Source organism: Pelophylax lessonae, assembly GCF_965119305.1.
Source record: "Pelophylax lessonae genome assembly, chromosome: 5".
NCBI lineage: Eukaryota > Metazoa > Chordata > Amphibia > Anura > Ranidae > Pelophylax > Pelophylax lessonae.
In genome coordinates, this window is record NC_138772.1 from 518931545 (window position 1) to 518954861 (window position 23317).

General features: G+C 43.8%; 1 protein-coding gene across 1 annotated transcript in view; it reads right to left on the reverse strand.

Annotated features, from left to right (window-relative positions):
• Positions 1-721: 721 nt before the first annotated feature.
• The window catches only part of WASHC5 (WASH complex subunit 5), a 218977-nt gene continuing 196381 nt past the window's right edge, over positions 722-23317 (reverse strand). Inside the window, exons 24-28 of the mRNA XM_082257375.1 lie at positions 14719-14848; positions 12296-12392; positions 9835-9988; positions 9470-9557; positions 722-823 (exon numbers count right to left, since the gene is read on the reverse strand). Of these exons, the coding sequence (XP_082113501.1) occupies positions 767-823; positions 9470-9557; positions 9835-9988; positions 12296-12392; positions 14719-14848 (526 nt within the window). The 3' untranslated portion in view covers positions 722-766. The remainder of the gene's footprint in view (positions 824-9469; positions 9558-9834; positions 9989-12295; positions 12393-14718; positions 14849-23317) is intronic.

Here is a 23317-nt window from a genome sequence, read left to right on the forward strand (position 1 = left end):
TACACTGTTATACAAGCTGTACACAAACTACTTTACATTGTAGCAAAGTGTCATTTCTTCAGTGTTGTCACATGAAAAGATAGAATAAAATATTTACATAAATGTGAGGGGTGTACTCACTTTTGTAAAATACTGTACAAGAAATAAAAAGGCCTAACAAACACCAGAGACCACTTGGGCTTTAAAATGCCTGGAACCTGTTCACCATTTCCTACAATGATCCATCTTTGGATATGATTACTTAAGTTTTAAGCAGCCCATACAGGACTATTTTCTTTCCTTCCCCCACAAGAGGGGGGCAGGGAGGCTTCACGGGCAGCAGAACACAATGATTACTGCTAGCGGCTATAGCCACCAGCAGTAATCGAAAAGGTACAATCTGCCTGCCCGTAAATGTATTGAATCTCCACAGGTCCCTGCGGCAGTGGCTGAATTTCGATCCATGTACGGCTTTATTGTATCTCTAGTCTTGGGGAGTCACACATCACTGACACAAATAAGAGTTAGATGATATTTTATTAAGAAAACTTACAAGAGGCTTTTATTTCCTGAGAGCACAGAATGAAATGTTTTAAGTCGTTATTCACAAGTGTAAGTGCTACTGAATGTATACAGTTATTTCTATACCCAGACTGCTATACTACTGGTCACCAGGCCTGAGCCAGCTCTTCCTATAACTAAGCTTCGTAATCCATGAAGCCGCAGATTTTTCCTGGGGCAGCAGCGTAGTTTATCAGCTTTTCTCAGTCTCCACTCTGCCGTCCAACTAGAGAATCGTCCTAAACTCATCAAAAATGAAGTTAGGCACATGAGCTTCAACCACCTTCAAAAAAAAAGAAGTACAGTTAAATAAAACTATTCTACAGGCTATCACACTTACATTAGCATTGACTTATAAACAAAATACAGGCAGTCCCAGGATTACAAAGAAAGGGTCTTGTCAGTTTGTTCTTAATTTGAATTTTTATGTAAGTTGGAACAGGTAAATTTTTTAAGTGCAACTCCAGCCAAAAAAAAATGGATTTTTGTAAGAACTTACCGTAAAATCCTTTTCTCTGAGTCCTCTGATAGACGCAGCTCTCAATGCTTCTTCTCAAATGGGTTATGCGCCCTCTACCAGGGGCAGACTGGCAACTTTCGGTCCAGGGGGCAAGTACAAACCAGAGGCCCATGGTGCAGCAACTTGGCCTCCTTCCTACTTTCTTTTACCCCCCTCCTACTCACCCAATCCTCCTCCTGACCCCCACTCCAAGCTGAAGCACCGCTCCAGATACTCTGTACTTACCGGCTAAATCCGGGTTCCCGACCTGGCCAGCCGTGGGGAGGTGGGACAGCTCATTTGGGGCTAGCCAGGGCAGAAGAGTATCCAGTGGGGCATGGAACCGGCCTCTGCTCAGACACAGTTTACACCATTGATAGCGGGGGGAGGTCTGTGCTTTGTCATTGTCTTCAACTTTCACTCAGTAGGTCAGCAGCAGGGACTTTTTTCTTCTCTTCACCAGGAATCCTTTAGGCATGTCTGTACCAGAAGCGGTGCAACCTTTTTAAGGGGCATCAGAGTGCTCCAAGGGGCAATTGCCCCTCTGCCCCAGTCCTCCCCCTGCCCTCTACAGGAGTAGACTAGGCAGTGAAAAGCTTTCATGCCTATAGAGGCTGTCCTTCGTCACATAACCCCAGACACACTGTGCTCTCAAATCAGTTTCGTAGCAAGCAGTGAAAGAAGACACAACCAACCCCAAAATAGAGGGGCGGGAGCTGCTTCTGTAAGATGACTCAGAGAAAAGGATTTTACGGTAAGTTCTTACAAAAAAAAAAAAAAATTTCTCTTATGTCCTCTGACAGATGCAGCTCTCAATGCTTCTTCCCGAATGGGACGTCCCAAAGCAGTGTAGGCATGAGGGGTGGGAAGAACGCAACCAAAAACTGTTAACGTATTACCAAGGCTAAAAACGTATCCAACAGGGCAACAAGAAGCTCAACCAACAACAACAGGAGCTTACCCCAAAACAAAAATTCACATCTGAAAGAGAAAACCAAGTCTCTTCAGCAAACAGCAGCCTGCAAAACTTTGCGGCCAGAAGAAAGAATCCGAGGATGCCATCAAATCAATCTTGTAGAGTTTTGTGAAAGTGTGCACAGACGACCAGGTCGCCGCTTTACACACCTGAGCCACAGAAGCCTGATGGCGAAAAGCCCAAGAGGCACTCAGCGCTCTAGTAGAATGTGCCCTCACGTTAGGTCCTACTCCTAAACTAGGCAGCAAGAAAACTGATTTGAGAGCACAGTGTGTCTGGGGTTATGTGATTAAGGACAACCCCTATAGGTGTACCGAGTGAAAGCTTTTCACTGCCTAGTCTAATCCTATAGAGGGTGCATAACCCATTCGTGAAGAAGCATTGAGAGCTGCATCTGTTAAAGGACATAAGAGAAAAATAATTTTTAGGCTTTGAATAGCATAGGGAAGGGTTAACACTCCTGTAACATTTGTTTTGCTGTCTGTGCCCCTTTTCAGAAGATGTCACACCTCACTGTCTCTGTGACAATTGGATTTTGAAAATTTTGGGTTGTTGTGGAAACAAGGATTGGTGATAAAGATTCAGTGGAGACACCTTTTTCCCATGAGAACTCTTACAGGAGTGAATTTCCCTTCCTTGGGGTGGATTTCCTCTCACTTCCTGTTGTCTCACTCCGTTTGGAAGTATGAGTCGTATGTAAGTCAGGGACTGCCTGTATATTAAAGGACATTAAAAGGAGACATTTCTTTAAAAAAAAATAAAAACACACACACTGCAATTGCTACTAGTCAGTCATTCTGTAAGTGCTACTTTCCTGTAGGTCATGTTTAGGCCTCATCCACACCGGCAGTTTGGCTTGTAGAGCCTGAAACTGAGTTTTTATTGGGGTCTGGGAGTACATGAGTAGCGTTCGGGGCATATATACACATACAGCCCTTTACATGAATACTGCTTGGAACAGTGTCCAGCCACTGTATATTTTACCTGGCCATTGATTTGACAGGCTGCTGGCAGTGGGCTGTGTGCTGCTCCTCTGCCTCCTAGGTGCCAAAACACTTTTTTACAATGTACACGCCAAACCACCCATGTGCAAGAGGTATTTTTCTTTAGTACTTTGTATCCCATTCCTGGGTCAAACATGCAAATAAGGAAAAACAAACACAAAAAAGGGCACCAGCCTAGCGCATTATCCTCAGCAAGCTTTTAATAATAATAGTTTAAAATCAACTACTCACAAACATGCGTGGTAGGTCAGCATATAGATTCCAACAAAACGGCATCAAAATAGAAGAATCCGATATCCCATATAAATGGAAGGCTAACGCGTTTCGAGGCCTTGCCTCTTCCTCAGAGCCCGAGGGCCATGTCCAGGACCATGGCTTAAATAGTATGGCCAGGCCCCACATGGCCCTCCAAACCGTAGGAGGGGCAACGCCCTTGTGCGGCGTGGTTACATAGCTAGACACCCAAATCAATAATAGAAATCAATGCAGATATAAAACAAAGCAAAACCAAACAAAACCAGAAGGAATGACAACATCTGCTGTTGATGTGTCACTCTGCAGCTCTAAACATTAGAAGCATAGTTGTTAAAATGTCCATACACATATATAGATAGAACATAGAAGTACATGGCACTACACAGAAAGGTTAATTGGTCAAGGCCTACCATCCCCATCGCACAGAAGTCGCACAGCACCCGGGGGGTTAAATACAAAATAACCACTAGGGATACCTGATCACCCACACCTCAATGGATAGATCCCATTCATATGCCCAATCTGTAGGCTGTATAGGAAGCAGGCACTTGTTCCTAGCAGGGATAAAAAATGGGGGTATACCAGCTACACCAATCCATGAAATGTATACTCTTTCACATTGATGGGGGAACATACCGCTGATGTGGTAGGTCTTCCACAATGCGCCATTCAACCATCGCCGCTACATAATGTAGCGGTGCATTCAGGTGGTGGACCGCACGCCGGCCGTCCCGGAACGGCCGTGCGTGCCACCTGAAGAGTGTCACCTCCGCCAGCAAGAGCCTTCAGGCGGTGGACCGCAAACGCCGGAACTGGAAGTGACGGCCTTCGGGGGGCGGGACCAGCCTCTCAGTAACCTGAAGCTCCATCGAGTGTCAACTCCTACCCCTGCCGTGCTATGCGATACCCGTGCAAAAGAGGTCTGCCAAGCCCCGTACCTAGAGCCACCAAATGTACAGAATATGTGCACATTATATTCGATCCGATTAAAACCATCACTAACCACATACTATGCAGAGATGAACCACACATATAGGTGCATATGTAGTTTGTAAAACATAATAAATATATATAAAATTCATATTGACCTCTTACTGATATATATATATATATATATATATATATATATATATATATAACAATGCGTATAAAAATAACACATTATTAAAATCACTAAGAATACAGTAAAATATAATAAAAACCACAATATAAAACGATAAAAAGAGGTACAATATAATGCACATTCATCTCAGGATCTAATTGATACCAAAGGAGAAAAAAAAAAATAAGAATAAAACTCTCCATATGGCTCTATGTCGGGGAGTGCAGGGGTGGGACTGCACCTGTACATGTAGACCCACCTAAAATGCATACACACGTACAAACCTATACCCCTAGTTGGAATGTTTCACAACCCAATGGTGCAGTGCTACCGCGCCCCAGTCGGGCATACTATGTTGCTCCAATGCTAAGAACCAATAAAATCTGCTAAAAAACTAATATTTAATAAGAAAGACTCGGTGGTCGTATTCGAAAAACTTATGAGAGAGAACTACAGCTAATCGCTTTGGAAGGACCATTGGAGGTGTTCACTCCCAAAGCGAAGAAACGGAACTTACAAAAGTATGCAAAACATATCCAAGGAAAGATATGAAAATAGGAGAAAAAGATGGAGGGAAGGAGTAGCGGAGGTCTAAAAGGAAATGACAGGCCTCCTGAAGGAGTGCATTCTATTATACCAATGAAGGAACCAGAACCTGAGTCTTCCCAAAGGGAGACTCAACCGATATTACACAGTGTTAAAGAATACTCTGGATCTCAAGATATTCATTTAACCCTCCAGGGGTCATTGACCCGAGGGTGAAGATCCAGTATGATCCTCTCCGACATACTTTTTGGAATCTGGCTCCTTCATCGGGGTCCTTGGCTATTTGTTCAATGCCAAAGACCCTCATACCTGTCGGATCTCCATTGTGGGTCTGCTCGAAGTGGCGAGGTATGGAGTAGCTATTGCGATCTTTGTTTCCAGTCTTAATTTTCCTATTAATGATACTGCATTTGTGTTCTCCAAATCTGACCCTAAGGGGTTGTATAGTGCGCCCTACATAAAGCAGGCCGCAAGGGCAGACTATCCCGTAGACCATATGCAAATAAGGAAGTCTGACTTTCCATTGACTTTGTTAATATGCATAGTTGGTTCCAGGCTAGTGAATTTGTATCTTCAGAAGGAGATTTGCAATGGCAGTCATTGTGTATCTTTCAGGAAAGATTTCCTTTAAAGTTTATCTAAAGCCAAAAGATTTTTGTTAAATTTGGAGAGAGAGGTGAGGGGTTAGAACCCCTCTTGGGTATTTATCTCTGTCTGTGTCCTTGCTGGGAAGTTTCACCCTTTCAATCTGTTCTGCTGACTATTGGCAATGAGCCTGAAAGTGATGGGATGGGAAATCCAAGAATTCACAATAGTCACTGGAACAGGAGGCTAGGAAGACTCTTCCATTGGGGACACCTGTTGATCCAGAGGCAACTGTCAAAAGGTGGACAAAGGTGCATCAAAATTTGGCCGATTCAGCAGGTTCCAGCCAAATTTCTATCAGTGTGTGGTCGTCCCTGTTCAACAGAAGTCAATTGTTAGATCAACTTCTGTTAAATGGACAAGTTGGAAGATTTTTATCGATGATCAGCTGCATCCACTGATTAGTGTATTCCGACAAAACAAAGCCCTGCTGTCAGAATACAGTGTCCCAGTGGGGAAGATTCCCCCATCCATCCACCTCGCTTGTGTGGATGGTGGAATCAGTTTTTCCTGTTCAGCCTGCTGGCAGAAAGAAATAAAGTAATCATCTATGGCCAGCTTAAAGTGATTGTACATTTTTTTTTTTGTTTAATAACAAACATGTTATACTTACCTGCTCTGTGAAGTGGTTTTGCAAAGAGCAGGCCGGATCCTCCTCTTCTCGGGTCCTTCGTTCCTGCTCCTAGCCCCTCCCTCCTGTCGCATGTCCCCACAGAAAGCAGCTTGCTATGGGGGCACCCGAGCCAAGCTGCAGCTCCGTGTGTCCATTTAGAGACGGAGCTGCTGTTTGGCCCGCCCCCCTCTCTCTCATCTGAATGGCTAACTGACTTTGATTGACAGCCATGTGAGCCAATGGCACCGCGGCTGAGTCTCAGCTAATCAGGAGACAGAGTCCCAGACGGCCATGGGACTCGTGGACATCGCTGGAGAGAGAAGGGGTTCAGGTAGGTATTAGGGGGTGCTTGGGAGGCCGCTACACAGGTTTTTTATGGCAATGCATAGAATGCATTAAGATAAAAAGCCTTCTGACTTTACAACTCCTTTATGAAAGAACTTCCCTTCATTTTGGAGATATTTTTGGTTACTTTTTACATCTATGAAGTAAAGGGAAATCTCCCCAATGGAACACAAAGCCTGATAGGGGTTTTATCCATTCTCACACTATCCACAAAAAAATTGGCTTTAGTTACATTTTAAAGCTCAACTCCTGGCATATTTTCATGTTTTGAAGGGTGGGAAAGGGTTTAGAGCAGGGGTCTCCTACTGGTGGTCCTCCAACTGTTGTAGAACTAGAATTCCCATGAGGCATTGCAAGGCTGACAGTTACAAGCCTGACTCCCATAGGCAGAGACATGATGGGACTTGTAGTCAACAGCTGGAGGGCTGCCAGTTTGAGACCCCAGGTTTAGAGCCTTTTATTAAATTTTTTACTGCTTTCCATTTTCCTGGAAGGAATATTTCCCATCACTTCAGAGCATTTTGTGCATTTAGAAACACATCCAGCCCTTTTTTTTCCATTAGATTCTGCTAAAACTAGCTTCTGTGCAGCATTTTCCCCTCTCTTAGGCTGGTTTCACACAGGCGTTATCTATAGTCCGCTTCTGTCTGCTCAGCAGGGGATCTCCCTGCTGAGCAGGCGGGTGACAGGTCCGTGTCCGCTCCGCTATGCAGACCTGACACAGCCCTGCTGTTCTCTATGGGGCCGTCAGATATAAACGGACCACCTGTTCGTTTCCATCCAACTGTTATCCTATCCGCTGTTTTTGGCAGACATGATGGGATCGGATGCCGGTTGGTGTCCGCTGACATCCGCCGCTCTATAAAGAGCTATAGATGGTCCGATCAGGTCCGCCTGAAAAACCTGATTGGACAGCCCATGTGAATCCAGCCTTACAGCAAAGAATCCTTTCTGTATTCTCCCTTAATTTTTCCATATTGCTGAGCTCCTCCAAGCCCCCTAATAATTTAGTTGTCCTTCTCTGTGCTGTCTCCAGTTCCACAACTCCCCATTTGTGAACTGGTGCCCAAAACTGAACTCCTATTCAAAAAGAGGACTTACTAATACAATGTAATGAGACAGGAGTGAGTCTTTTGTAAAAATCTACACTATGGTGCATTGGTGAGTGTTTTACTTATTGTGAAAATCACTGGAAAGAAATAAACATACTTGATAAGTATATTGATGTTGACCTAAATCCGATAAGGTACCCATGGGTCCCTACTTAGGGAAGCACTAGAATGTAACAATGACAGTTTGTGATTTTTTTTCTCAATGTCTGCATTTATTGACAAATCTAGCACTGGGACTGGAGGAAGGCTGGGTGGGGCTGTACAAGACTTTTGCCTAGTCCACATGATGAGATTATCTATGAGCGTCCGTTTTTTCTTTACATGCGAATATATTGAAAATGCTATTATATTATATTATATAATAGCATAATAACAAATATATATAAATATATATATATATATATATATATATATATATATATATATATATATATATATATATATTTATTATATAGATTATATTGCTAATATATTGAAAGAGTTTACTAAAGTGACAAGAATTCTAGCACAACAGAATAAAAATTTGGAGGCAATGTAATGTATTGTATTTTTGAACGAGAACTGTACGGATTAAATTAAAATTGTACAATCTGGTATTGTATGAGAAACATTTTTATGTTTGTCCCATCAGATAATATTGGATGAACTGTCCTGATTGGCTCTCGAAAGCTCTGTACTAACATTCAGATTATTGTACGATAGCTTCAAAAGCGGTATTTTTTGCACGATTTTCTGATTGTGCGTATGGGCCATTTCACTAGCTCAAACAACATGTAGCCATATCTTCGTAGTCTCTTGATTATTTAATTCTTGCCCTGCATATAAAGCAGGCATGCCTTTCACATTGGCACATTCTATATTTCACTTTGCACTAACTAGCAGGTCACATGACTTGTGGAGGTAACGGATGGGGCCTGAATTTAAAAGGAATCATTTATACATCACTAGGGTGATATTTTGCTCTGCAAGATTGGTTTCCCTGGCTGCATAACAATGTCCTCCATTGGTGTACCTCCATGACAGCCAGGGCTCAGAGGAAGTGGACTAAATTGATGCTGACCATCACTAAACCTGGAAAGACTGAGGACATCTACTGGCAGAATGGAATAACTGTAAAGGATAGCTACAGACTAGAAGAAAGTGTTGACACAAAAGCTACTTTCTGTATACAGAGTGTAGACACGTACAAGGGAGCAGCCATTGTTGCTCGATGCCTATGCAAGCCCTGCCTCCTGCTTAGTAGTGCTGCACAAGGACTATGTTACACTTCAACAAAAGCCTCTGTATAAAGTTAACTTCAACATACAAAACACAATCTGTTATGTCCATGTCCAGAAACTCGCTAACATTTACTTTAAAAATTGGCAAGATGACTGCAAAAGACTTTGGAATGCCTTTCGTAAGGCAGTACTTAATGATCAGGTTTATAGGTAAGCACTGCTTTGTGAAGTGTGTTAGGTAATTCTGAAGTCTTTTGCTGTTCTCTTGCCAATGTTTGGGATTAAAAGTTTGAAGGTTTCTGAACACGGCCGTAAAAGATTGATTTCTATATGCAGAGGTTGTGCTGCGTTTGGGCATTGACTAATGTCTGACCCCGGCAACAGGGAGGTGGGGTGCCTTGTCCCTACATGGGGCAGCAGTTCTTTATTTGAAAATTGTATAAGGCCAACATCTCATGTCAGCTTTACTTTAGCATTTTTGTCAGTCAGATTACTCAAAATTCAGATGAATCCTGGTTCAAAATATGTATACAGGTATATATATATATATATATATATAGAGAGAGAGAGAGAGAGAGAGAGAACAATGATGCAGACACTAAATCTACTTACCCTCCTGGGCAGCTTAGTATGGTGAACATAATCCTCCAGAAACATAAGTGCACCGACTACATCTGCTGGCATCTCTGGAATCTTCTGGCTGGAACCCAAAAACAGAAGTCATTCCATCCAAATAAAGTAACTTCATACCCACCCAGTTTATCGAGCACAACAAACACTATAAGATGTATGTAAAACTACTAATTGGCTCTTGGTTGAGTGGAGGAAAAGAGAGGCAAAGGCAGCACAATTTATCTTGCACTTGAAATCAGCTTGGGATGCTTCTGAATTCCTTCTTAGCTGCTTGAAGTTGCAAAACTATTGACTTTTATAGGGAGAAAAGACAATCCAACATAAATGAATGTGCTTGCACTCACCTTGTGCTCTGCTCCATGGAAGAGCGAATAAACTGCCCAATAAGGGCAAGGAACTGCTCTGTATACCGGGAGTGGAACTGTTTCAGCAACGTTAGTAAACCCAGGACTAGTGGTGGCCAGTCAATGGCGTCTGCTGGCTTCCTGCAAGCCATACCTATGTAGTAGAGACAGAAGCATCAACTGCTGAGTCATACAGGTTGGGGCCTTTAACCAAATCCTCAATTCTTAGTATTGCTAAGTTGCAATGGAAACCAAGGCACCCGCCCCACATAAAGGACTGTGTGACTCAAGAGAATGGCTTTAGTTTAGCAGAAAAAGATCACTTGACTTATTGTAGACCATGGTGCACTCAAACTATGAAGCTTATGAAGCACCTATTTCCTGATTACCAGGCAGAAAGGGTTGGCTTGCTCCTGGATAACACCCTGAAGTTGAGAGAGTTGCACATGAATCTGCCATGCAGTGCAAATAGTCGCCTCCTGATGACGTATTGGATATGACGAAATGCGTAGGGGTGGGTAATTTCGGCTATTAAGTCACTTCCGCTCATTTAACGCACAACGGCTCCTATGAGGATTGGAGCGGTGGCGTTTGCCTGAATTGGTTTTGGCAGATCACTCTGGGTGCCAGGGAAGGCACCCTACTTTGTTGAGTGTACATTTTTATCTTTATTTGGTGGTTTTAATAAACAGTATTAGACTACGAGTGTTCTTTGGCTTCCTCCCCTTTGTGTGTGACATGAACGTGGGAAGAATCGGTTTCTGGAAGACAGTCTAGCCTTTACAGTGGGTCTGTGACAACAAGCCCATATTGACCTTCCTTAGTAAATATGCTTCATAGGTCAACAGTTATTGGTGAGTTTGGCCCCTGGTGGGGACATAAGCTGAAGAAACTTGGAGTGGAATTTGCACGGAGCACAAGTCACTTTATAATAAGAGTTAAAGTAATGACTGTATTGCACATTTATTTGCACTGTTGCACTTTGATTTAAATCGTGGGTTGCATTTTAGGGACATTTGCACTTTTGAAAGGCACGGTTACATATATCTTTGAATTTGCACATGGTCATATGAATTTGTATATATTTTGTATATATTGGAATTGTATTATAATGGCCAATTATAATTACAAGAGCCTGCCAAGTATTGCACCCACAAACAGTAGGTGGGCAATTTCAGGCTACTGCAGACACTTCATACAGCTTTCTGCCTTTACCTCTGTATAGGCTTTCAGGTAGGAGCTACATGAAGTGTCAATGGACTACAAGCGTGCATACCAGTGATCCACTAAGAACTACAAGCTGTATGCCTCGGTGGAAGATGGGACTTGTAGTTTATTAATTCACAGATCTCAGGGGGTGAGGGTTGGGGTGCTTAGCGACATGTTACATGCGGAATATGGGTGTAACATGTTGTTAGAGGTGGGGATAGCGTTTAAATCTAACATAAATGAAAGAATCCAGCAATGTAAGGGAGGATCCCCCCTAAAAAAGTTAATTGGGTGGAGGTAAAGGCTCTGGAGCTGCAGGAGTATGCAAGGAACACAATAAAACAAAAAGTGATTTAGAATGTCCCACCAAAGTAGAAATTATTAATTCAAACCTCGCTTCTCCCCATAGTTGCAGCTGCAGGTGTTCTCAGCCATCTGACCAACATGGCTTTACACACGGTTATACCGCCTTATTTCGGCACGCTAAAGGGGCGCTTTGCACATGGGGTTTTAGCAGTGTTTTTTGCCATTTTTTTTTAGTTCCGACGTATTTAATATCAGCAAGTTTAATTTGTAAGGGCTCTTTCACACGGGCGTTCCGTATGTCCGTTTTTCATCCCATCCGTTTGCGGATGAAAAACGGACATAATGTATCTCTATGTAAATACGGATGTCATCGGATGATCATCCTCTGACATCCGTTTTTTGTCAGTTCAGTTCAGTTTTTTTGAACGGAGGAGAATCCTATTTTTTCTTCCTTTCAAAAACGGAACGGAAGCAAAAACGGATGTCAGTGGTGTCATCCGCAGACATGCGTATTTACATAGACATGCATTATGTCAGTTTTTCATCCGCAAACGGAGGGGATTTCTATTTTTTTTGCAATTTGCTATTATTATCCCACAGAACTGGAGTTCCTCCTTGAAGCTGCAGTATAACGAGGCACCTATGCTTCAATAAGCAGGCTGGGGATAGACAGGTGATACTGGGAGCTGCAAACAGAAGTGTCTTCTGCCTGGCTAGGCTGTCTATAGGATGTGACTGATTTACAAACTTTAATGGCATCCCAGTTTTAGTCTTTAGACCCCATTCACACTAGTGCGACTTGTCAGGCGACTTTGTCGCCTGACAAGTTGCGGTGGGTCGCCTGCCATTGATTAGCACAGGACCCATTCTAATAGGAGCGACACATAGTAGACTAAGCAACAATGTACTGTATGAAGTAGCTAATCCTAAACAGTGAAATACGTACCTAAGTTCTTGGTGTATTGAAGTTTGGGTAGCTGGGTAATCAAAAAAAGGAAGTTGGTGATGGGGAAAAAAGAAAGCTGCTTCGTGGTGACATAAATCTGTAAAATCAAACAGACAGAAAAAGCCAAGAGTCAGGCAGCATCTATGGAAAGAGGCAGCTCTAAAGATGAACATTCCTAGAGAATTTAATAGGATTGTACAATTCATAACATGCATCAAATTAAATAAGAAATAGACATTACACAAGTGACAGGTCCTCTAACCTCTTACGGCTGGTCACTACACAAATACAGATAATCCGCTCCCCTATTGTTCCGGCAGGACATACTGGTGCTTTCTTGATAACTGAGCTCCTGCATGTGCAGTCCTGGCATTGTACACATTGGATTACAAGCAAAAAAATGCAGAGCCAATGGGAGTGCCTCTGGACCTCATGATCACAATGGCCAATCACAAGTTGTAGTGAAACACTTATTGGCCAATGATCAAGAAGCATGGTTTACTCTCACACACCAATCGGTGTGCATGAGGAAAGAAAGCCTCCTGACCAGCAGCTATTATCAGTGCAATACAACACATTGCCAACAATAATAAATCACGCCTCTATAATATGAATGGAGGAGGGGGCAGAAAGGGTGGGTATAGTTGCCACTTTTGAGGAGTATCTGTCCAGGGCTTGTATTAACCTCTGCTGCACAGGAAGACAATGACTGCAGGTTACGGAGAGGGTCGGAGGACTTTGAATTTCCACTATTACAGCCAGCACCAGCACAAGGAACGCGTCACAGCTAATTTAAGTCACTATTTGTTGCTTTTAAAAAAAATACCTAAGCTTAAAAGAGAAGCATGGGCTTTAAAAAAAAAAAAATGTTTACTCACCTAGATCAGTGGTCCTCAGGGCCCACTAACAGGCCAGATTTTAAGTATTACCATGCAGACTAGAATACTGCAAATCACTGAGCAGCAAAAGATATCACCTGGGATGTATTTCAGTTATCTTGCAAATCTGGCCTGTTAGTGGGCCCTGTAGGCCAGGGTTGAGGACCACTGACCTAGATGGATGCAGCATTGATCCGATGCTGCGTCTGTCCCCCACCGACTCCGAGACTGAGAAGCACCTGATCAAAAACCTTTGGGTTCTCAGCCTTCAGTGAGCAGAGAGCCAGTGACTGCCAGTCACCGGCTCTGTGCTCTGCCCCTCCAGCACTCAGTGGGGTGAGGAGGGGAGCGGCTGAGCCAACTGCTGGTCCAGGTATCTTGGCAGATCCCATCCATATGGTCAGGATCTTTTCAGTGCCTGGAATGGCTATGTGACGTTAGCTTTAGCCCACTGACAGCTGAAAAAGGGTCACAGGAGTGTAGAACAAACTGCACTCCTGTAATCCTCAGGAGAAGTACAGCCAAAATAGCTTTGGCTATACTTCACTTTTAAAAAGTGATTGCAAAGGTTGTTTTTTTTTTTTTTAAATAACAAACATGTTATAGTTAGCTGCTCAGAGCAGCCCGGATCCTCCTTTTCTGGGGTGTTCTGGTGGCGCTCCTGGCTCCTCCTCTTTATTGGGTGGCCCACGGAGAGCCACTTTCCATGGGGGAACCCGTGTGGGCGCTCTCACGAGTCCCGCTGCTGCGTCTATTGACAAAGACAGCAGGACTCGGCCCCGCCCCCAGCTCTCGTGTCACTGTCGCTGCAGCTGCTATCAAACTATTCAATGATTGTTTTGTGCTTGTACGCTGGAACGTTCGTGTTCAGGTAAGAATAACGGGGGGTCTGGGGGACAGCTGCAATGAAGGTTTTTCAACTTAATGCATAGAATGCATTAAGGTAAAAAACCTTGAGACTTTACAACTCCTTTAAAGTTTAAATGTGCCTAGTGCACCATTACGAAGCACTACATTTTAACCCCCTCATTTACCCAAAAAAAAAAAAATAATGGAAAGGATTGGGATGCCGACTTTCCAAAATGGGGTAATTTTGTTTTTTATACTGTCCTGGCATTTTTATTTGCTAGTTTTAAAAACAGAAAGCAAGGTAAATAGTATTTCTTGTTAAATGTCTCTGCTCTTTTTGCCTTTTTATAGTAAAAAATGTAAAAAATCTCAGCGCTCATTAAATACCATTAAAAAAAAACCTCTGTCTAAATAGATACATTATGAATAAACAGTATATATATATATATCTGTCTAAATAGAAACCGTATGTGTGTATATATATATATATATATATATATATATATAAATAAATATAAATAAATGAAAAATTTCACTTGAGTACAGTGTTACTTTGACTGACAATTACTCAGTCGTGCATCACAACACTAAAACTTAAAAATGGCCTGGTAATGAAGGGGGTGAAACAAGGTAGTACAGAGATGGTTAAACTACAGCGCATCTTAGATGTTCATGAAGATTAAATGAGTGTGTTACTTTGTTCAGAGGGTTGTGTGTGCCGGCAGCCTCCAGGTAGGCGGTGATCTCATACAGCAGAGTGTTGTCATCCTTAGGGCATGGCAGAGATGGATCTTGGTAATGAGCTTTTATATCTGAAAGAATGGCTCTGGAATGGATAAAAGAGAGAACGGTCACCAACTTTTAACATGTATTATACAACGTATATAGTTACATTGTTGGTAAGGTAGAATAAAAACACTGGTCCATCCAGTTCAACCAGTGTGTGTGTGTTTATGTCATTACCATTTTACGATATATATTTTTTTTTTTATCATAATGGAATATTGTATTGCATTATTAATCACGGATGTATTTGTACAAGCATTATTGGAAAGGAGTGGTGCAGCACTGTTTTTCACATACATAGATCTATCTATAATAAGCTTATTGGACATTCCATTTCCAAGCCATTACCATTGGTATGGTGTTGTCCGAACTCTATTTAACCAATACCAACCCCATAGGCGTGCGCACAGGTTGCACAGATTCCCCCTGCTGCTTGGCTGCAGAAGAAGGGACTGGGGAATCTCTGTCCTCAGTCCCTTTCTCTGTCTCAAAAATGAGACAACAGGGGTCTGTTTAGACCCCTGATATTTCACCAAAGCCCCCCAATGGAGCTTCTAAAAAATTGTATAAAAAAAAAAATTATAATAAATTGAAAAAAAAATTGCAACAATAATAAAATTGTAAAAAAGTTATGTTAAAAAAAAAAATAAATAAAAATAAACTACTGACATCAATCTCTTCCCTGCTGACACCGTCCGCTGCTCTACTGTGACCAACCTGTGCCCTTCTGACGCTGTCCACTGCTCTACTGCCATATACACACACACACACACATAAATGCGTGTTTGGGCTGTGAGGGGCACACCCTAATACAACAGGCTGTGCATAAATATGACCAACCCACACTCTCCTTGGGGGGGCTTTCCAAATTATCTTGGTGTATCCTTAGGAGTTTGTGTTCATTCAGCCAAAAAAACATTTGTGAGGTCATGTACTAATATTGAGAGGGAAGATTTGGCTAGCAATTATTCATTACAATTCATCCCAAAGATTGTATTAGGGTGGAGATCATGGCGCTACACCAAACTCATCAAACCATGTCTTTATGCAGCTAGCTTTGTGCACAGGGGCACAGTCATGCTGGAACAGTAAGGCTGCATTCACATGTCAGCTTATAATCGCGGGCAGAACCGCCGCGGTTCCGCCCGCGATTCGGAGATTTATTGCAAATCGCGGGAAGCCTAGCGTTGCCCGTTGATTTGCAATAGCCCCCCAAACGCCGAGCGATGTTGCCGCGATTTACGCCCGCCGAATCGCGGCAACATCGCGCAAACAAAATCGCGGGACGCAATACGCTCCAAAGAAGCTCTTGTACTTTTTTGGAGCGTATTGCGTCCCGCGATTTTGTTTGCGTGATGTTGCCGCGATTCGGCGGGCGTAAATCGCGGCAACATCGCTCGGCGTTTGGGGGGCTATTGCAAATCAACGGGCAACGCTAGGCATCCCGCGATTTGCAATAAATCTCCGAATCGCGGGCGGAACCGCGGCGGTTCTGCCCGCGATTATAAGCTGACATGTGAATGCAGCCTAAAGGGCCTTCACCAAACTGTTCCCACAAGACTGGAAGCGTACAATTGTCTAAAATGTCTTTGGATGCTGTAGAATTAAAGAGGTTGTAAACCCTTTTTTTTTTTTTTTCCTTCTTCTTCACCCTGCAAGAGAAACACATAATGAGCTAGTGTGCATCGCATACTAGCTCATTATGAAATACTCACCTTAGAACGAGCCCACGCCGTGCCATCCGCTTACCTGTATGACGGGCGACATGTCCATTTGCCCGTCTTCCGGGATCGTGGCATCCAGCCATCTGTTTGGCCAGAGCCGCGGTGACGTCACTCCCGCGCACGGGAGCCGACGGTCACGGCACGGAGTTCTGAAGGAACGGCACCAGCGGCCATTCCTTCAGAGCGCATGCGCCAGTGACGTCACTGGATGCATGTAAGGTAAATATTTCCTAAACGGTACATGTTTAGGAGATATTTACAGTACCTATAGGGAAGCCTTAATATAGGCTTACCTATAGGTACAAGTGTCAGAGGAGGGTTTACTTCCTCTTTAAACTCCAACAATGAACTGTTCTCTACAGTGTGCCTTGGTAGAAAATAGAGATCAACTGAGAAAATTCAAGCTGACCCATCGACTCCCACCTTGGGAAGGTTTAGCTGGAGGGTGTCTGTTTGGGTCAGGGAAGGCTTACAGTTCAAGTTAGACAGATTGGGCCAACCTCCAAAACAAATATGAAAGCTTCAAAATAACAGTCAAGCAAATAGATTAGGTAGTTAGGGTTAAGGAAGTAAACATCGGCTAACTACTTTTATCTCCCAGCACGGGTTTACTGTAAGGCCTCATGCACACTGGATGTTTTTACAGCGGCTGTTTTTGGCTTCAGATATTTTTTTTCTGCAGTCAGTAAACTCCCTAGCATGTTATCCTATGTGTCCATGCACACATAGGCTGTTAGCAGTTTTTGGCAGGGGCGTTTTCTGGCAGGAAAAAAACCCCCAAAACTAGTGGGTTTTGAGAGGAGTTTTTTAGCTGTAAAAACGCTCTAACTCTGATAAAAGCTGAAAAATTTGGCTTTTCAGCGTTTATTATCATTATTATTATTATTATTTCAGGTACTTATATAGAGCTGTCAATTTACGCAGCGCTTTAAATATACATTGCACATTCACATCAGTCCCTGCCCTCAAGGAGCTTACAATCTAAGGTCCTTAACTCACATACATACACAGTAGGGCCAATTTTATTTTTTATACAGGATCCAATTAACCTACCAGCATGTCTTTGGAGTGTGGAAGGAAACCGGAGTGCCCAGAGGAAACTCACGCAGGCACAGGGAGAACATGCAAACTCCAGGCAGGTAGTGTTGTGGTTGGGATTCGAACCAGTGACTCTCTTGCTGCTAGGTGAAAGTGCTAACCAAAAATGTTTATCAACATTTTTGAGCCATAAGCTTTTATGGGAGTATAGTTTTACTAAAAAAAAAAACGCTACAGCTGAAAAAAGCTAAAAACTCCGTCTACAGCTAAAACTATCTACTGGCGTTTTGATAACGTCCAGTGTGCATGAGGCCTAAATGGGTCACAGGAGTGCAGATCGAACTGCTATAGCTATACTTGTTGTACTATACTTTCCTTTAAGTTTTAATGTGCACCATTACCAAGCACTACATTTTAACCCCCTCGCTTATTAAAAAAAAAATAAAAAAATCTGATCACCTTGGGATGTCGACTTTCCAAAAAGCATGGAAAATGGGATTTTTGACTTACCGAAAAATCAATTTCTCTGATGTTCATTGACGGACACAGCTCCTGATATTCTTAACCATTGGGTTATACTGCCCCCTACAGGAGTAGGACACCAGACAGAAAACAAAAAGTCTGGCTACGCCTATGGGCAGTCCCAGTGGGTATACTCCCACTCTCAGCTATAGGCATTCCGTTTTGTTACAAGCAGTGTCAAAAGAATACAACTCCACAGAGGGACGGGTGCTGTGTCCATCAATGAACATCAGAGAAATTAATTTTAAGGTAAGTGAAAAATTCCCTTTTCTCTTTCGTTCGTTGACGGACACAGCTCCTGATATTCTTAACAATTGGGACGTCCCAAAGCAGTGTTAAACATGAGGGTGGGAACAGCAAAAGATTTCTAAGACTAAATAGTAGCCAACCAGGCAACAGGAGCTCAACCAAAACAACTGGAGTCCACCTGAAAAAAAAATAAAAACACAATACACCCTCAAAGAGGATTAGGTCCTCTCAACAGCAGCCTGCAAAACCTTGCAGTCAGAAGAAGCATCCACAGATGCCAACACATCCATGGGCGTCCGCAAGGGGGGGCGAGTGCCCCCCCCTGGAATGGCAATCTGCAGGCTCCTGTGTTTGTGCCCGTGCGGCGGCCGATCGCCGCCAAGTGATTAGTAATCCGCTGGCTCCCTTCTCTCTCTGTTCTCCTCTCCCCCTCCGACAGCTGCAGGGGGCGGGCTGAGCCCAGGATTCCCTGCTGACGTCAGTCGGGAGGGGCGGAGCTACCGCCCACAGAGGAGAGGATGGAGCCTGGAGAAGAGAGGCAGCGGCCGGGAGTCTGCATACACCAGCCGCCCAGCATGCAGTGAAAAGTAAGCAAAGTGACAGAAGTCACAGTCAAAAATTGTCTTGAAGAACTTGGTCTAGTCTAGCATGCTTACAGGGGCTCTGTAAACATGCTTAATTTAATAAGAGGAGAACATTTTAAAGATGTGAAATAGCAGTGTATAGCCCCATTTGTGCCTGTGCGGCGGCCGATCGCCGCCAAGTGATTAGTCATCCGCTGGCTCCCTCCTCTCTCTGTTCTCCTCTCCCCCTCCGACAGCTGCAGGGAGCGGGCTGAGCCCAGGATTCCCTGCTGACGTCAGTCGGGAGGGGCGGAGCTACCGCCCGCAGAGGAGAGAATGGAGCCTGGAGAAGAGAGGCAGCGGCCGGGAGTCTGCATACACCAGACGCCCAGCGTGCAGTGAAAAGTAGGCAAAGTGACAGAAGTCACAGAAATTGTCTTGAAGAACTGAAGAACTTGGTCTAGTCTAGCATGCTTACAGGGGCTCTGTAAACATGCTTATTTAATAAGAGGAGAACATTTTAAAAATGTGAAATATCAGTATATAGCCCCATTTGCTTTTATTTCTTTAACCACTTCAGCCCCGAAAGGTTTTACCCCCTTAATGACCAGGCCATTTTTTTGCGATTCGGCACTGAGTTACTTTAACCACTTGCGCCCTGCTCACATTGCTGCTACTGCGGCAATGTGGCACGATCCCGTCCAGCGACGTAGACCTACGACGCTGGACTCCGCCCCTTGTGGGCGGCGCTCGCGCGCCGCCGGAGGCTCGCTCCTGCTGTGTTCAGTCACAGCGGGAGTCGGGCCAGGGGAGGAGCAGCGGCGATAGCCGCTGCTCTGCCCCAATCGTCGGGGAATCGAGTGAGGAGATCCGCCCGCCTGTGTAAACAGAGCGGGTGGATCTCCATAGTGACAGGGAGTGACAGATCGGATGGTTCAGCATAGCTGGACATCCGATCTGTCCTTCTGTCACTCAGTCACCTCCCCCCCCACACGTTAGTAAGCACCAGGCATACATTAACCCCTCCCTCTCCAATAAAGTTAACCCCTTCCCTGCCAGTGTCATTTTTACAGTAACAGTGCATATATATATATATATATATATTTATATAGCACTGATTACTGTAGTAATGTCACTGGTACCCCCAAAAGTGTCAAAAATGTCAGTCAAGGGTCCGATCTGTCCGCCGCAATGTCGCAGTCCCGCAAAAAAAAAAAAATCGCAGATCGCCGCCATTACGCGTTAAAAAAAAAAACACCAAAAATGACAGAAATCTTTCCCTTAGTTAGTAAACGCAATAACTTTTGCGCAAACCAATCAAAATACGCTTATTGCGATTTTTTTTACCAAACATAGGTAGCAGAAAACAAAATTGGCCAAAAATGTAAAAAAAAATTGATTTTTACATTTTTTTTGGGGAATTTCATATAAAAAAATGTTAAAAATATTGTTATTTTTTCAAAATAAACGCTCTTTTTTTGTTTATAGCGCAAAAAGTAAAAATCGCACAGGTGATCAAATACCACCAAAAGAAAGCTCTGTTTGTGGGAAAAAAAGGACGTAAATTTTGTTTGGGTACGGCGTCGCACGACCGCGCAATTGTCAGTTAAATTCGCACAGTGCCGAATCGCAAAAAGTGGCCTGGACGGAAGACAGCAAAATACTCCGGTGGTAAAGTGGTTAACGGACAATTGCGCGGTTGTGTGACGCTGTACTCAAATAAAATTGATGTCCTTTTTTTTCCCACAAATAGAGATTTCTTTCGGTGGTATTTGATCACCTGTGCGATCTTTATTTTTTGCACTATATACAAATATTTTTCACATTGTGCTATACAACATTCCCAAAAAAAAAAAAAAAATTAAAAATCAAAATTTTTTTCATCCTTTAGGCCAATTTGTATTCTGCTTTTGGTAAAAAAAAAAAAATAGCAATAAGCGTATTTTGATTGGTTTGTGCAAAAGTTATTGCATCTACAAACTAGGGGAAAGATTGATGCCGTTTTTATTTATTTACTTATTTTCTACTAGTAATGGGGGCAATTTGCAATTTTTAGCGGGACTGCGACATTGTGGCGGACAGATCAGACCCCTAACTAACATTTTTTACACTTTTGGGGGGACCAGTGACATTACTACAGTAATCGGTGCTAAAAATATGCACTGTCACTGCACTAATGACACTGGCAGGGAAGGGGTTACCCAGGGACGATCAAAGAGCTAAGTGTGAGCCTAGGGGAGTGTTTTCTAACAGTGGTGGGGAGGGACTGGTGAAATGATCATAGAGACCTGTGATTCTATATAGAAGGATCACAGCCACTCTGTGATCCTTTCAGGGAGAACAACGGTCAGATGTGTTTACAACAGCTGACCGGTGTTCTCTCTCAGCGGGGAGCGATCGCAGGTGCCCAGCAGCAATCGCGGCCGCCGGTCCCGTTGATCGGTATCCACGCTGCCTTGTGGGGGCAGGAGCGCGCCACAGGTGACGCTCGCTCGCCCCCAAGACCGATCCCATGAACTGACGTACCCATACGTTGATTCGCGCATCTGAGCCAGCCTGCTGCAGTATATATGCGGTGGGCGGTCGGCAGGTGGTTAACCGCCAGCATGCTAGGGTAGAAGTCTATCAACATGTGTATCTGCATGACTGCACAGTGGGGCACTGCCACTGACTCACAATGATGTTGATTTGAAGGGAAGGCTGGTAATCCTAGGGAATGGGATATTGGGGGGTTATTCACCAGGCCAGAGGCAGCAGGAGGAGTACAGCAGCAGATGTCAGTGGTGGGGCACACACATGACATGTTGATTTTGATTTGAAGGATATAATCCTAGGGATATTGGTGCTTATGCACCAGAGGCAGGAGAAGAGACTTTGCTTGTCAGCTCTCAACGCTGCCCCTGCACATTTGCTGCCCCAGCCCGGCCTACGTTCACATTGGTTCGATTTGACATGAGATTTGACATGTCAAATTGCATGTCAATTTGGAGCCAATTGCCAACAATGACATCGGCCCAATCAGTGCAACGCCGACTTTGTGGCACCGCACCGATTCCCAAAAGTAGTTTCTGTACTACTTTTGGCGCTTTGTCATCAAACAGGAAGGGGAGATCAGCAAACGGGTGTTCATTGATCTCCCTTCCCTCCACCTGTTGGTACCTGCTATGCCAGTCTCAGGTCTGCCAATGGGTGCATGGAGCCGAGGAAACGTGTGTGTGTGTGGGGGGGGGGGGGGAGGGGGAGGTGGCCGGCACTAACGGGGGTTGTGTGGAAATGATCTGGTGGCTACACTGCTAATGGATTGTTTCCATATGGCAGACAACACTTGGTTTGTCTGGTTTATACACAGTAAGTGAGATGCTTTCTTTTGGGCCTTGTTTTCATTTACGTTTTCAGGGCAGGAAAAATGCATGGCTGAAATATGTTTGCCACCACCCAACCACTCCCCTTTATGCTGCAAAGGTACTGCCACTGTCATGCATACAACAGTGGTGCCAGGGGGTTTTACACACACGCCCAATGGCTTTATCCACTGGGAGTGTGTAAAAACCCTCAGCTGCCACTGCCATACTACATACTATGGTGGCAGTGCCTTTGTAGCATAAGGGAGAGTGATTGAGTTGTGATAAATGTGGCTCAGTCATGCGATTTTACTGCCCTGAAAATGTAAATGAAAACAAGGCCTAAAAGAAAACATCTCACTTACTGTGTATAAACCAGACAAACCAAGTGTTGTCTGTCATATGGAAACAATCCATTAGAGGTAGCCACCAGATCATTTCCACACACCCCCCGTTAGTGCCAGCCACCCCCCACAAACACACAACATTTTATTTGTCATTTGTTAACACCAAATGCAGACTCTACATGTGTTTTTTTTATAATTCAGTTGTAGTGCCTTGATCATGTGTGTGTGAATAATGTGGTGCATTCTATAGTGTCAATAGTGTAAACATAAAAACAGATTAGAAAATGCTAATCAGACAATGGCAGCTTGATTCTTCTATTAAGCTTTTGCATCAGGTTTCTCAAACCTTTGGATGCCTGCGCTTTATGTGATAATGACTAAGCACCTCCCCTTCATGACATTGTCAAAAAGGGGCGGAGCATGGGTGACTGTAAAATGACGCCCCCCCCCTGAAAAAAGTTCTGCGGATGCCCATGAACACATCCACTTTATAAAAATGTGCTCCAACGACCAGGTGGCTGCCTTGCAAACCTGAGTCACTGATGCCCTATGACGGAAGGCCCAGGAGGCACTAAGCACCCTAGTAGAGTGCACCTTAACAGGGAAAGGAGAAACCTGACCCTTGATGTAATAGGCCTGAATCACTGTCTGTCTGATCCATCTGGAAATGGTCGCAGAGAAAACGGACAACCCTTTACAAGGCCCATCCGCTTGCACAAATAGTA